This window comes from Scyliorhinus torazame, chromosome 12 (genome assembly GCF_047496885.1).
Source record: "Scyliorhinus torazame isolate Kashiwa2021f chromosome 12, sScyTor2.1, whole genome shotgun sequence".
NCBI lineage: Eukaryota > Metazoa > Chordata > Chondrichthyes > Carcharhiniformes > Scyliorhinidae > Scyliorhinus > Scyliorhinus torazame.
In genome coordinates this window covers 99,622,393-99,637,749 of record NC_092718.1, presented here as the reverse complement: position 1 = coordinate 99,637,749, position 15,357 = coordinate 99,622,393, and the positions used below count along the sequence as shown (strand labels likewise).

The 15,357-nt window shown below is 50.5% G+C and overlaps 1 protein-coding gene across 1 annotated transcript in view; it reads left to right on the top strand.

The window, feature by feature from the left end:
- Positions 1-15,357, top strand: part of LOC140387094 (uncharacterized) — a 571,970-nt gene that overhangs the window by 343,040 nt on the left and 213,573 nt on the right. The window contains exons 7-10 of the mRNA XM_072470103.1: positions 3,774-3,890; positions 4,643-4,780; positions 5,756-5,899; positions 6,614-6,760. Coding sequence (XP_072326204.1) covers positions 3,774-3,890; positions 4,643-4,780; positions 5,756-5,899; positions 6,614-6,760 — 546 coding nt within the window. The remainder of the gene's footprint in view (positions 1-3,773; positions 3,891-4,642; positions 4,781-5,755; positions 5,900-6,613; positions 6,761-15,357) is intronic.

Below are 15,357 nucleotides of genomic sequence, written 5' to 3'. Positions count from 1 at the left end.
TTACAAAGGCCTTTTTTAAGGTGGACAAGAGTATTATGAGCTTTGTGTGGGCTGGAAAGACCCCAAGAGTAAAGAGGGGGTTCCTGCAGCACAGTAGGGACAGAGGGGGACTGGCACTGCCGAGTCTAATTGATTATTATTGGGCCGCCAACGTGTCAATGATATGTAAGTGGATGAGGGAAGGGGAAGGAATGGCGTGGAAAAGACTGGAGATGGCGTCCTGTAGGGGAACTAGCCTAAAAGCACTGGCGACGGCGCCGTTACCGTTCTCCCCGAAAAAATACACCACAAACCCAGTGGTGGTGGCAACTCTGAAAATTTGGGGGCAGTGGAGACGACATAAGGGAGTGATGGGTGCCTCAGTGTGGTCCCCGATAAGGAACAACCATAGGTTCGTCCCGGGAAGGATAGATGGGGGATTTAAATCTTGGCAGCGAGCAGGAATTGCGAAATTGAAGGACTTGTTCTTAGACGGGACGTTTGCGAGTATGGGAGCACTGACAGAAAAATATGGGTTGCCACCTGGGAATGCATTTCGCTACATGCAAGTGAGGGCATTTGTGAGGCAACAGGTGAGGGAATTTCCGCAGCTCCCGGCGCAAGAGATCCAGAACAGAGTGATTTTGGGGGCATGGGTGGGTGATGGCAGGGTGTCAGATATATATAGGGAAATGAGAGACGAAGGGGCGACGTTTGTACAGGAGCTGAAGGGAAAATGGGAGGAGGAGCTGGGGGAAGAGATTGAGGAGGGGCTGTGGGCAGATGCCCTAAGTAGGGTAAACTCTTCGTCCTCGTGTGCCAGGCTCAGCCTGATACAATTCAAGGTTCTACACAGGGCGCATATGACTGGAGCAAGGCTGAGGAGATTTTTTGGAGTGGAGGACAGGTGCGGGAGATGCGCGGGAAGCCCGGCGAACCACACCCACATGTTTTGGTCATGTCCGGTATTGCATGGGTTCTGGGTGGGTGTGGCAAAAGTGATTTCAAAGGTGTTGGGGGTCCGGGTCTAACCAGGCTGGGGGTTGGCTATATTTGGGGTTGCAGATGAGCCGGGAGTGCAGGAGGCGAGAGAGGCCGATGTTTTGGCCTTTGCGTCCCTAGTAGCCCGGCGAAGGATTCTACTCATGTGGAAAGAAGCTAAACCCCCGGGCGCGGAGGCCTGGATAAACGACATGGCAGGGTTCATAAAATTGGAGCAGATAAAGTAAGCACTAAGAGGTTCGGCTCAAGGGTTCACCAGGCGGTGGCAACCATTCGACTATCTTGCAGAGCGATAAGGGAAAATAGGAAAGGTAGCAGCAGCAACCCGGGGGGAGGGGGGGGGGGGAAGGACGCATTTGGGTCCTCGGGGGTTTTTAGGTGTGTGTTTATATATTAGTTATTTATATTAGATTTTACGAAGTTACTATTTTAGTTACTATTTCTGTTGTTTCTTATTTTGTTGTTGGCAGTTGCCGTTAGTTAGCATATTATTTATTTCAAAGACGATCAATGTATATATTATTACAAAGTTGTAAAATGGGAAATTTTTGTTTTTTGTTTGATCGAAAAACTTTAATAAAATATATATTTTTTATAAAAACACTTGTCAAGAAGAAGAAGGAGGCTTATGTAAAGAGACATGAAGGTTCAGTTAGCGCGCTCAAGAGTTACAAGTTAGCTAGGAAGGACCTAAAGAGAGAGCTAAGAAGAGCCAGGAGGGAACATGAGAAGTCTTTGGCAGGTAGGATCAAGGATAACCCTAAAGCTTTCTATAGATATATCAGGAATAAACGAATGACTAGGGTAAGAGTAGGGCCAGTCAAGGACAGTAGTGGGAAGTTCGGCTTGGAGTCCGTGGAGATAGGAGAGGTGCTAAATGAATATTTTTCGTCAGTATTCACACAGGAAAAAGACAATGTTGTCGAGGAGACTACTGAGATTCAGGCTACTAGACTAGAAGAGCTTGAGGTTCATAAGGAGGAGGTGTTAGCAATTCTGGAAAGTGTGAAAATAGATAGGTCCCCTGGGCTGGATGGGATTTATCCTCAGATTCTCTGGGAAGCTCGGGAGAAGATTGCTGACCCTTTGGCTTGGATCTTTAAGTCATCTTTGTCTACAGGAATAGTGCCAGAAGACTGGAGGATAGCAAATGTTGTCCCCTTGTTCAAGAAGGGGATTAGAGACAACCCAGGTAACTATAGACTTTAGACTTAAAGTGAGCCTTACTTCTGTTGTGGGAAAAATCTTGGAAAGGTTTATAAAAGATAGGATGTATAATCATCTGGAAAGGAATAATTTGATTAGAGATAGTCAACACGGTTTTGTGAAGGGTAAGTCGTGCCTCACAAACCTTATTGAGTTCTTTGAGAAGGTGACCAAACAGGTGGATGAGGGTAAAGCAGTTGATGTGGTGTATATGAATTTAAGTAAAGCGTTTGATAAGGTTCCCCACGGTAGGCTACTACAGAAAATAAGGAGGCATGGGATTCAGGGTGATTTAGCAGTTTGGATCAGAAATTGGCTAGCTGGAAGAAGACAAAGAGTGGTGGTTGATGGGAAATGTTCAGACTGGAGCCCAGTTACCAGTGGTGTACCACAAGGATCTGTTTTGGGGCCACTGCTGTTTGTCATTTTTATGAATGACCTGGAGGTCATTAAACTCCATTTGCCACCTCTCAGCCCAGTGCTGCAGCTTATCTATGTCCCTCTGTAACTTGTAACATCCTTCCGCACTGCGAAGGAGGGTGAGTAAATTTGCAGATGACACTTAGGTCGGTGGAGTTGTGGACAGTGCGGAAGGATGTTACAAGTTACATAGGGACATAGATAAGCTGCAGCGCTGGGCTGAGAGGTGGCAAATGGAGTTTAATGCAGAAAAGTGTGAGGTGATTCATTTTGGAAGGAATAACAGGAAGACAGAGTACTGTGCTAATGGTAAGATTCTTGGCAGTGTGGATGAGCAGAGAGATCTCGGTGTCCATGTACACAGATACCTGGAAGTTGCCACCCAGGTTGAGAGGGTTGTGAAGAAGGCGTACGGTGTGTTAACTTTTATTGGTCGAGGAATTGAGTTTTGGAGCCATGAGGTCATGTTGCAGCTGTACAAAACTCTGGTGCGGCCGCATTTGGAGTATTGCGTGCAATTCTGGTCGCCGCATTATAGGAAGGATGTGGAAGCATTGGAAAGGGTGCAGAGGAGATTTACCAGGATGTTGCCTGGTATGGAGGGAAGATCTTATGAGGAAAGGCTGAAGGACTTGAGGCTGTTTTCGTTAGAGAGAAGGTTAAGAGGTGACTTAGTTGAGGCATACAAGATGTTCAGAGGATTGGATAGGGTGGACAGTGAGAGTCTTTTTCCTCGGATGGTGATTTCTTGCACGAGGGAACATAGCTTTAAATTGAGGGGAGATAGATATAAGACAGATGTCAGAGGTAGGTTCTTTACTCAGAGAGTAGTAAGGGCGTGGAATGCCCTGCCTGCAACAGTAGTGGACTCGCCAACACTAAGGGCATTCAAATGGTCATTTGATAGACATATGGACGATAAGGGAATAGTGTAGATGGGCTTTAGAGTGGTTTCACAGGTCGGCGCAACATTGAGGGCCGAAGGGCCTGTACTGCACTGTAATGTTCTATGTTCTATGTTCTAACACACGTGTCTGTAATATGACAGTACCAGATGTTGCAGTTAGCATGGAACTGATCCGAATAGGAATGATGTTTCTCAATTAATGAGCCACACATTGAAACTCAGCAAATCACTGACTTTGACTCAATCTCTCTTCTTCCAGTGCGATCTCTGACCTGTTTGCAATGTTCTGGATTTTCGGAGACCTGGGATTTTAACGCTATTAACTGCTCTGCTGGGACCCCCAGCTGCCAGACTGTTTCCTCCACACGCATCATCGGTAATGTTTCTTTTTCAGATTGTATGAAAATGGTGATCCCCATTTTTAAACATTGAATTCAGTAACGATGCCTCTCTTCATTGGTTTCTAAACCATGACCGGTTATCCCAGTCACTTGAGGCAGGATTGAGGGGTCTTGTGATGCAGTGCGCAGCCTCACTGCCCCGGGTTTCCAGTCCAGCTCCAGGATTGGATGACCAAGGAAGGGGTCTGCATGACGTAGACAAACTGGTTTGAGTGACGACCTGTAAATCCTTCCACCAGACGGCAATGGCAGACATTAACAGTGGGAGCATTGGTCAGCCATGTGATGGAAAGAGATTTGGGGCATCTACCATCCCTCTCCAGAACTCCAGTTTAGAGCATGCATGTTGAACTGCATGTTGCCTCCGGTTTCTTAGCACCTTCCAAGCCCATGGCCACTACTATCGAGATGGACAAGGGCAGCAGACGCGTGGGAAACCACCGCCTGGATTGGTCGAGGAAAGAGCCAGCACAGTCTCTGTGGGCTGAATGGTCTCCTTCTGTCCTGCGCTGCTCTTTGATTTACCCAGAGTGAGACAAGAGTTGGACGCGGGGCAGAGAGAGACACAGATAGTCGCGTTTGTGTCTTGGCCAATGACCAGGAATTGATTAATGGTCTGGGATGAGCTGAGCTGAATTCCTCTCCACACAGTCACATTGATCAAAGCCGAAATCTTGGGGAAAATAACCGGCTTCAGCTTCCAACTCCAGTCTGTGCTTCTTTCCAGAGGGAATAACGACCAGGCGAATTAATCAACAATGTTCCGCTGCATCGAATGACTTCTCTTTGAACAGCGGAGTGGTTTCCATCTCCCAGAGCAGCAGTTTCTGTGAATCTGACCGCTGCAATAATCAGACAGTTTCAGGTAAATTTACAGTGATAATATTCCAATTGGGATCTGAGGGACACATTTCAGGAATGTGTGTCACGTGTGGATTTTCAGTAGCCCTCTGGGCCCAAAACTGAGGGATTAACTCCCGCCACTTCCACACTGCTTTAGCAGCCTCGGCCTTTGCAAAACCTTTGGTTCAAACTCCCCTTACAAAGCTGGTGCTACTTGATGTTTGCTAACTCGCCTGTGTAACGGATTGGGTAATGTTACTATGATTTGACCCGATGTAAATGCACGGTCTTGTTCATTTATTTCTGTGCAATGTGGAATTGATCAGCCGTCATCATGAGTACCCAACACCTCGTGAACTGGATTTACCAGCTGAGGGAGTCAGTGTGACACCTCTCGAAATGGCCTTGCGTTGAGTTCAGATACAGCTCCCACCAATATCCAATATGATCCGGGTTCTACAGAAGGCGTGTGATCCATCAAACAAATTGGGGACAGGGCTCAGCTATTCGGCCTATCAAACCAGCTTGGCCATTCAAAGAGCCGATGATTGATCAGATTATATCATTGTAACCTCAGCCCTCCATTCCTGTCTATCCTCCGATAACCTTTAACCCCATACACTCCCCAATCGTGAAGTCTTCCTGCAACTTAACCCTTCCCGAGTTCAGGAACTTCGAGCACTTCCACATGGTTGGGCTAAAAACATTGTCCTTGGCGTTCAGGAAAGATGGGCGATGGCGAGTTGGAGCCTGATTTAGCCCCGAATCCTCACCTTGCCCTTGGCGTTCAGGAAAGATGGGCGATGGCGAGTTGGAGCCTGATTTAGCCCCGAATCCTCACCTTGCCCTTTGCACTGCGGTCATCTGGAAACGAATAGCCGGCGGGGCCAGAAACAAGCGGCCGATTTCCAGCTTTCCAGATGAACCTGGGTGTGTTAAAGTGAAATTGTATTGAGGAGGTTCTGAAGGTTTTATCCAATGAGTGTCTCTATTTCAGAGCCTGCCAATACCACAGTCAATGGATTGCAATGTTTCGGATGTTATAACTCATCCTCCGAGTCCTGTATTAACAGTCTGAGAAAAGTGAATTGTGTGGGAGCAGAGAACCGCTGTTTCAATGGGACAGGAATACAGGAATTGGGTAGGTTTGAACATTCTCTTCGGTTGCTACTGTACTCAATTTAACACTTTCTTCGATGTTCAGGTGTGTCCCGGTCTTGTCAATTTGAAGGGAATTCTGTTGAGGAAGAGAGGACAATGGAACAATACAGCACGGGGAATGTCATCGGCCCATCGTGCCCGTTCTATCCCATTCGTCCCAATCACTCTGCTCTGTCCGCATAAGTTGACGGAAATCTTTAGGCTGCTCCTTCAAGTTAAATCCATTGATCAACTTCACCCAGGTTATGCCTGTCTGTGTTTAAAAAAAATAATTTACGTGATGTGAGCATCGTTAGCTAGGCTAGCATTTATTGCCCATCCCCAATTGCCCCTTGAGGAGGTGGTGGTGAGCTCCTTATGTTCACCCGCTACAGTCCATGCGGTGTAGGTACATCCACTGTGCTGTTAGGGAGGGAGTTCCAGGATGTTACCCCAGCAACAGTGAGGGAACTGCGATATATCTCCAATCAGGATGTGTTTCAGGTAATGTGTTTCCGGGTAGATGCTGCCCTTGTCCTTCTAGATGGTGGTGGCCATGTGTTTCTGAGGTGCTGCCTAAGGAGCCTCCGTGAATCTTGTGGAATGTACATACAGCTGTTACTGTGCTTTCCTCACATCAGCATCTGGATAATGGAACGCGTTCTAATGAGGAGCAGCTCCACTGAGATGTAATCTCTTTTCTCTCTGTTTCTAGTACTATTTGGGAACGATCTTACCACCAGAGGATGTGGTTCTGAGAATATCTGCCAAAGGATAAGTTTGCAACCGTTTTCTATAAGACTGGATGAGGTGACGTGTTGTGAAGGGGATCTGTGTAACGGTGATGTGAGCACTACTACAGGTAAAGGACACACTGCCACGGTGGAGGTGTCAGTGCTATTTCTCCTGTATGTTTGGGCACCGTTGTACTCAACAACATCCTTCTGTTGCTGAACTCTGTTCCCTACAAAGACCATTTTCGTCGTGGTTCATGCAGACACGGGGAGAATTTGCAAACTCCACACGGACAGTTACCTGGGGCCGGGATTTGATTAAAGGAGCTAACCTATTTTTAAAAAATTCATTTACGGGATGTGGGCGATGCCGGCTACCCCAGCATTTATTGTCATTCCCTAGTTGTCCTTCAGAAGGCGGTGGTGAGATGCTTCTTGAACAGCTGCAATCCCTGTGGTGCAGGTGCACCCACTGTGCTCTTAGGGAGGGAGTTCCTGGAATTTGACCCCACGTCGTTGAAGGAAGGGAGAAATATTTGCAAGTCAGGCTGGAGAGTGACTTGGAGAGCAACCTCCATGTGGTGGCTTTTCCAGGTATCTGCTGCCCTTGTGTAGTAAGTTCACGGAGGCAGAATTCCTTTTATTTACAAAACCAACAGCCGAGCAACCAGGTGAATTCAGCTTGCTGTCTGCACTGAGAGTGCAGAGGATCTGACACTCCGTTATATACAGAGAAAGCAGTTCACTGATTGGGCCACTAATCAGGAAGCTCATATTCTAATTGGTCAATCTCAAAGGCCTGGCTTAAGTCATTACACCCCCCCCCCCAAAGTCCAAGGAGCCCCCGTGGACCTCGTGACTCATGGTCTCCTGATTTGTTTCTGCGGCGGGTGCGGATCCTCCACCTCAGCTCTGACGTAGTGGTGGGGGTATAACGGCTAGGCACCTGTCTTTTCCAATGAGAGCATCTGAGGGGCGGTTTGCCCCTTTCCTCCGGCGGCAGGGGGACAGCCGCAGCTTCATCGATGATGTCCATATCTGAGTGCGATGTCCGATATCCGATGTGGAAGGGGGAATAATAAAGTTGGCTGCTTTGTGCTGGATAGTGTCAAGCTTCTTGAGTGTTGTTGGAGCTGCACTCATCCAGGAGAGTATTCCAGGGCCGGCATGGTAGCACAGCGGTTAGCACAGTTGCTTCACAGCTCCAGGGTCCCAGGTCCTGGCTTGGGTCATTGTCTGTGTGGAGTCTGCATGTTCTCCCAGTGTGTGCGTGGGCTTTCTCTGGGTGCTCCAGTTTCCTCCCACAGTCCAAAGACGTGCAGGTTAGGTGGACTGTCCGTGCTAAATTGCCCTTAGATTAGGTTGGAGCTACTGGTTTATGGGGTTAGTGTGGAGGTGTGGGCCTAAGTAGGATGCTCTTTCTAAGGGCTGGTGCAGACTCGATGGGCCGAATGGCCTCCTTCTGCACTGTAAATTCTATGATTCCTGACTTGTGCCTTGTGGATGGTGGACAGGTAATATGAGGTCAGGAGGTGAGTTACTCGCCATATGATTCCTAGCCTTTGACCTGCACTGGTAGTCACAGTATTAATGTGGCTAGTTGAGTTCACTTTCTGATCAATGGTAACGCCCAATATCTGATTGTGGGGGATTCAGCGATGGTAGTACAATTGAATATCACAGGATGATGGTTAGATCCTCTCTTGTAGGACTTTGTCATTGCCTGGCCCTTGTGCGGCATAAATCTAACTTGCCACTTGTCAGCCCAAGCCTGGATATTGGCCAGGTCTTGCTGTATTTGGACATGTACTGCTTCATTATTTGATGAGTCGTGAATGGTGCTGAATATTGAACAGTCATCTGCAAACATCCTGACCTTATGATGGAAAGGAGATCATTGGTGAAGCAGCTGAAATGGTTGGCCCAGGACACTACCCTGAGGAACTCCTGCAATGTCCTCGAGTTGAGATGATTGATCTCCAACCACCACAATCATTTTCCTTTTTGTCAGATATAACTCCAACCAGGAGAGAGTTTCCCCCCGATTCCCATTGACTCCAGTTTAGCTCGGGCACCTTGATGCCATAATTGGTCAAATGCAGCTTTAATGTCAAGGGCAGTCACCCTCACCTCACCTCTGGCATTCAGCTCTTTTGTCCATGTTTTAAATAAGGCTCTAATGAGAGCAGGAGCTAATGAGGACAGGAGCTAATGAGGTCAGAAGCGAAGTGACCCTGGCGGAACCCAAACAAAGTGTCTGTCAGGAGGTTATTGCTGAGTAAGTGTTGCTTGATGGCACTGCTGATGACTCGTTCTATCACTTTTCTGATAATGGAGTATAGACTGATAGGGTGATAATTAACTGGGTTGGTTTTGTCCTGTTTCTTGTGTACAGGACACATCGAGGCAATTTTCCACATTGCCGCATTGATGACAGTGTTGTAGCTGTACTGGACAGCTTGGCTAGGAGTGCAGCACGTTCTGGAGCATGTCTTCAGTGCTATTGCTGGAATATTGTCAGGGCCCATAGCCTTTGCAGTATCCAGTGCCTTAAGCCATTTCTTTTTAAAAATATTTTATTGGGGCATTTATATTATAAATTTTAACAGAATAAACAATCACACCAAGAAAAACAAAACCTAGTCAACATGGCTTACATAAACAACACACGAACAACAATTCTCCACACCAATCTACCCTCACCTTACCCAACTCTTCCTGCCCCCCCTCTTTGAACCACCCCCTCTGCTGACAGCTTAGTCCTTTCCCAAAAAGTCGATAAACGGCTGCCACCTCTGGGCAAAGCCTAGCATCGAGCCCCTCAGGGTGAACTTAATCTTCTCAAGCCTGAGAAACCCAGCCATGTCACTAACCCACAGCCCCGACTTCGGGGGCTCCGAGTCCTTCCATGTTAGCAAGCTCCGTCTCCGGGCTACCAGGGAGGCAAAGGCCAAGACATCGACCTCTCTCGCCCCCTGGACTCCCGGGTCTTCTGACACACCAAAAATCACCACCTCTGGACTCGGGACCACGCTTCCTTCCGGAACCTCCGACATGACGTCGGCAAACCCCTGCCAGAATTCCCCAAGCTTCGGACATGCCCTAAACATATGGACGTGATTCGCAGGACACCCATACACCGCCCACACCTATCTTCCACCCCTTCAAAGAACCTGCTCATCTGGGCCACAGTTGTATGTGCCCGGTGGACCACCTTAAATTGAACAAGGCTAAGCCTGGTACATGATGAGGATGCATTAACTCTCCTCAGGACATCCTCCCATAACCCACTCTCCAACTCCCTACCCAACTCTTCCTCCCACTTCTGCTTCACCGCCCCTATTGTGGCTCCCTCCCAGTCCATCAGCTCCTTATAGATTTCTGATACTTTCCCCTCCCCCACTCCCGCTTTCGACAGTACCTTATCCTATAGCCCATCGGGTGGTAGGTGCGGGAATGTCGATAACTGCCTCCGCACAAAGTCCCTCACCTACAAGTAACGGAATCCATTCCCACCGGGCAGCTCAAACTCCTCCCCCAACTCTTCCAGGCACGGAAAGCCCCTGTCTCCGAACAAATACCCTAACTGCTTAATTCCCCCCCCGCTGCCACTCCTGAAACCCCCCATCCAGGCCCCCCCAGAGCAACCCGGTGGTTGTCACATATCAGTGTCCACACCGACACCCCCTCCAGCCCCATGTGCTGACAGCACTGTTCCCCCCCCCCCCCCCACATCACGGCTGCCACCACTACCGGGTTTGTGAAGTACCTGGACAGTGAGAACGGCAGAGGCACCATTTACAGTGCCCCCAAACTCGTGTCCTCCATCCGCTCCCAAACCGACTGCTCTCCCACTACCCATTTCCTGACCATCACTATATTCACCGCCCAGTAGTAATTTATAAAGATCGGGAGAGAAATCCCCACCGACCCCGCTCCAGGAACACCGTCTTCACCCGTGGGACTTTACCTGCCCACACAAACCCAGTGATCACCGCATCCACTTTCCTAAAAAACACCTTGGGAATGAACGATTGGTACGCACTGAAATACAAACAGGACCCTTGGGAGGACCTTCATCTTAACCGTCTGATCCATCCCCGTCAATGACAACGGGAGCGCACCCCACCTCTGAAAGTCCCGCTTTATCTGTTCCACCAACCGAACCAGATTTAACTTAGAACATAGAATTTACAATGCAGAAGGAGGCCATTCAGCCCATCGAGTCTGCACCGGCCCTTTGAAAGAGCACCCCACTTAAACCTCACATCTCCACTCTATCCCCTATCCCCGGTCTAAACGTTTTTGGATGCTAAGGGCAATTTAGCATGGCCAATCTACCTAACGTGCACTTCTTTGGGCTGTGGGAGGAAACCGGAGCACCCGGAGGAAACCCACACAGCCATGGGGAGGATGTGCAGACTCCGCACAGACAATGACCCAAGCCGGGAATCAAACCTGGGACCCTGGCGCTGTGAAGCAACCGTGCTAACCACTATGCTACCATGCTTCCATGATGCAGCTGCTCCCACCCCCGCGCCACCCGAATGCCCAAATACAGAAAACTCCACTCCCCCCCCCCCCCCCCCCCCCCCCCACCAACTTGAACGGCATCTTCCCCAGCCTCTTCTCCTGCACCTCGCCTGGATAGGAGATACCTGACCTTCCCCCACCCATGTTCAATTTATACTCTGAAATCCGGCAGAGTGCCTGTAAGATCCCCATAATCCTCCCAATTGGTCGGAAATATACAGTAACAAATCATCAACGTAAAGCGAGACCCTGTGTTCCACTTCCCCATACTATCCCCTGCCAGTCCCTCGACACTCTCAGCGCTATCGCCAACGGCTCTATAGCCAAGGCAAAGAACAGTGGGGAGAGCGGACATCCATGCCTCGTCTCCCGGTACAGCCTAAAATAATCCGAGCTCACCCGGTTCGTCCGCACACTCCCCACCGGTACCTGGTACAGCAACCAAACCCAATCCACAAAACCGTGCCCAAACTCAAACCACCCCAAAACCTCCCACAGATAGTCCCACTCCACCTGATCGCAGGCCTTTCCTGCGTCCATGCGACCACCACCTCCACCTCTCATCCCTCGGCAGGTGGGGGTGGGGGGGGGGGGGGGCACCATTATCACATTTAATAACCTCCTGATGTTAGCTGCCACATGCCCTCCCTTCACAAGCCCTGTCTGGTCCTCCTCTACCACTCCTGGCACATAATCTTCAATCCTCGAGGCCAAGATCTGGCCAATAACTTGGGGTCCGCATTTAACAGTGAGATCGGCCTGTGCGACACACACAGCTCCAGATCCTTATCCCGCTTCAAAATCAAGGAAATTGAGGCCTGCAATAGTGTCGGAGGGAGCGCCCCTCGCCTCGTTACCGCCCCCGCCAACAAGGGCCCAGGACCGCCGAAAATCTTTTATTGAGCTCCATGGGTATCCATCCAGGCCTGGGGCCTTGCCCGACTGCATCGCCTCCAGCCCCTCCACTACTTCTACCAGCTCAATGGGGACACCCATGCATTCCACCAGATCCTCTTCCACCCTTGGGAACCCCAACTCCTCCAAGAACTGCTTCATCCCCTCCACCCCGGGTGAGAATTCCAACTCATACAGCCGACTGTAAAAATCCCTGAACACCCCATTCATCCCCACTGGGTCCAAAACCGCGTCCGTCCGTCCCTGCCCCCATCCTTCACTGTCCCGATCTCCCTCGCTGCCTCCTGCTTCCTCAACTGGTGCGCCAGCATCCTGCTCACCTTCTCCTCATATTATTACACCGCCTCCCTCGCCCTCCTCAGCTGCCCAACCGCTTTCCCCGTGGATAACAACCCAAACTCCGTCTGCAGCTTCTGGCGCTCCTTCAACAGCCCCGCCTCCGGGGCTTCCAAGTACCTCCTGTCCACCTGCAGGATCCCCTCCACTAGCCTTTCCATCTCCACCCGCTCCACCTTCTCCCTGTGTGCCCGTATTGAGATAAGCTCCTCTCTCACTACTGTCGTCAATGCCTCCCACAACTTGGCGCCAAAACCTCCCCCATGTTGTTCAGCTCCACATACCCCGAATGGCCTCCGTCACCTGCTCACAAACCTCCCCATGCATCAAAAGCCCCAAATAGAGCCTCCATTGCGGGCGCTGGCCCCCTCCCTTTTTCACCTGTAAGTCTACCCAATTCGGAGCATGATCCAACACCACGATTGCTGAATACTCCACATCGACCACCCCCACCAACAGCATCTTATCTAGGACAAAAAAGTCAATTCGGGAGTGCATCCTGGGCACATTGCCCTTGGCCTCCCAAACCTCCATTCCCCCCGCCCCAGCCATGTGCTCCAGAGACCCCCTCAGCTACTCCGCTACCGCTGACACCCTCCCTGACCTCAAACTCGACCAATCCAACCTTGGGTCCAAAACCATATTAAAATCCCCCCTCCCCCATGGTCAACCGATGCGAGTTCAGATCAGGGATCGTCCCCAACACGCGCCTCATAAACTCCACATCGTCTCATTTCAGGGCATAAATATTCACCAGCACCACCGGCATCTCCTCAAGTCTCCCAATCACCATCACATATCTCCTCCAGAGTGAGCCATTATACCCCCCACTTCGAATGCCACCCATTTGTCAATTAAAATTGCCACCCCCCTCATTTTAGAATCTAATCCTGCGTGGAATACCTGCCCTGCCGGCCCTTTCCTCAGCCTAGTCTGATCATAACCTTCAGATGTGTCTCCTGTAACAAAGCTACATCCGGCTTTCGATTCCTTAAATGTGTGAATACATGGGCCCTCTTGACCGGCCCATTCAGCCCTCTCATGTTCCATGTAATAGGCCTGGTCGGGGGCCCCCCCGCCGTGCTTGCCGATCAACATAGCTCTTTGCCCACCCAGGTACAGCGCCTCGTCTGCCTGGCCCACCTCAGGATCTGTTCCTTGTCCAAGAACCGGTGCAGGCGCACCACCATCGCCCTCGGTGGCTCATTCCCCTGCAGCTTCCTCATCAGCGTCCTGTCCACCTCCAAGGGTCATTCAAATGACCCCTCACCCAGCAGCTTCTCAAACATCTTTCGAGACTTGTGGGAGGGAACCGATGCACCCGGAGGAAACCCCGCAGACACGGGGAGAACGTGCACACTCTGCACAGACAGTGACCCAGCGGGGAATCAAACCCGGATCCCTGGCGCTGTGAAGCAATAGTGCTAGCCACTGTGCTACCATGCCGCCCATCTTTTTCCCATCCATTGATGATCGTGATGTTTGTGGAGTTGCAGACTAACGCTGCATACTCTCGTTGGTTGTGGCAAACCTCAAACAACATAATGGGCTACAAAGCAAAGCCGAGAAGAATCTCTGGCAGCAGTGCACACCTCCCCAATGAACTTTATGCATTCCACGCTCGGTTCAAGCAGGAAACCATCAAACCATTGCCCTCCCAGGTACAGCGCCTCGTCTGCCTGGCCCACCTCAGGATCTGTTCCTTGTCCAAGAACCGGTGCAGGCGCACCACCATCGCCCTCGGTGGCTCATTCCCCTGCGGCTTCCTCATCAGCGACCTGTCCACCTCCAAGGGTCGTTCAAATGACCCCTCACCCAGCAGCTTCTCAAACATCTGAGCCACAAACACACCGGCGTCTGCGCCCTCGCTGCCCTCCGGCAGTCACAGGATCCTCAAATTCTGCCCGCAAGACCGATTCTCCAGGTCCACTTTCTCCTGCAGCTGCCCCTGTTGATCTCACATCAACCCCATCTCCACTGCCATCGAGGCAAGCTGCTCCTGGTGCTCTCCCACCATCTCCTCCACCTTCTGGATCACCTGGCTCTGGGCCTCCAGCCACGTCTCCATGTGATAGATCCCCTCCTTTATCCACCACCCTAGCCAGGTCTTCCAAATTCTCCTTCTTCTGCTGGATGACCGTCTCATTAAGGAAGCCCACCAGCTGCTCCATTGACCATTGAGAGGGCAGGGCTGGTCCCTGACCCTCCGCCATCTTCTCCTGTGTCGCTGGCACCACTCAAACTTTCATCAACTATTCCCTTCTTTTGCGGCCATTTCTGGTCCACGCCTCCATCCACCGGTGGGACATTCTCTCCCTCCACCCCGCCTGTACCTTTTTTAATCAGAAAAATCCACCGTTAACCGTGTAAAAGGCCCTAAAATTCCACCACGAGCGGGAGCCACCAAATGTGCGACCACTCACACCATGGCCACCAGTGGAAGCGCCTTCAGTCATTTCTTGATATCACGTGAAATGAATCGCATTGGCTGAAGACGGACATCTGTGATGTTGGGCATCTCTGGAGGAGACCGAGATAGATCATCCACTCAGCACTTCTAACTGAAGATTGTTGCAAATGCTCCAGCCTTGTCTAATAATAATAATCTTTATTAGTGTCACAAGTAGGCTTACATTAATACTGCAATGAAGTTACTGTGAAAATCCCCTAGTTGCCACACTCCGGAGCCGGTTCTGGTACACAGAGGGAGAATTCAGAATGTCCAATTCACCTGACAACCAGGGTCTGGATTCTCCGAATTTCAGGCTAAGTTCTGACGCCGGCGGGGGAACGGTGGCATTTTGCGACCAAACAATCATCGCAAAACAGCCACCGATCCTCCGTTTGGTAGGGGACTAGCAGGCAGGCAGCGTGGAGCCCCGGCTCTAGCTGCCAATACGGCCAGAGAATTGCCGGGTCCGCAGGCGCGCATGCGCATAGA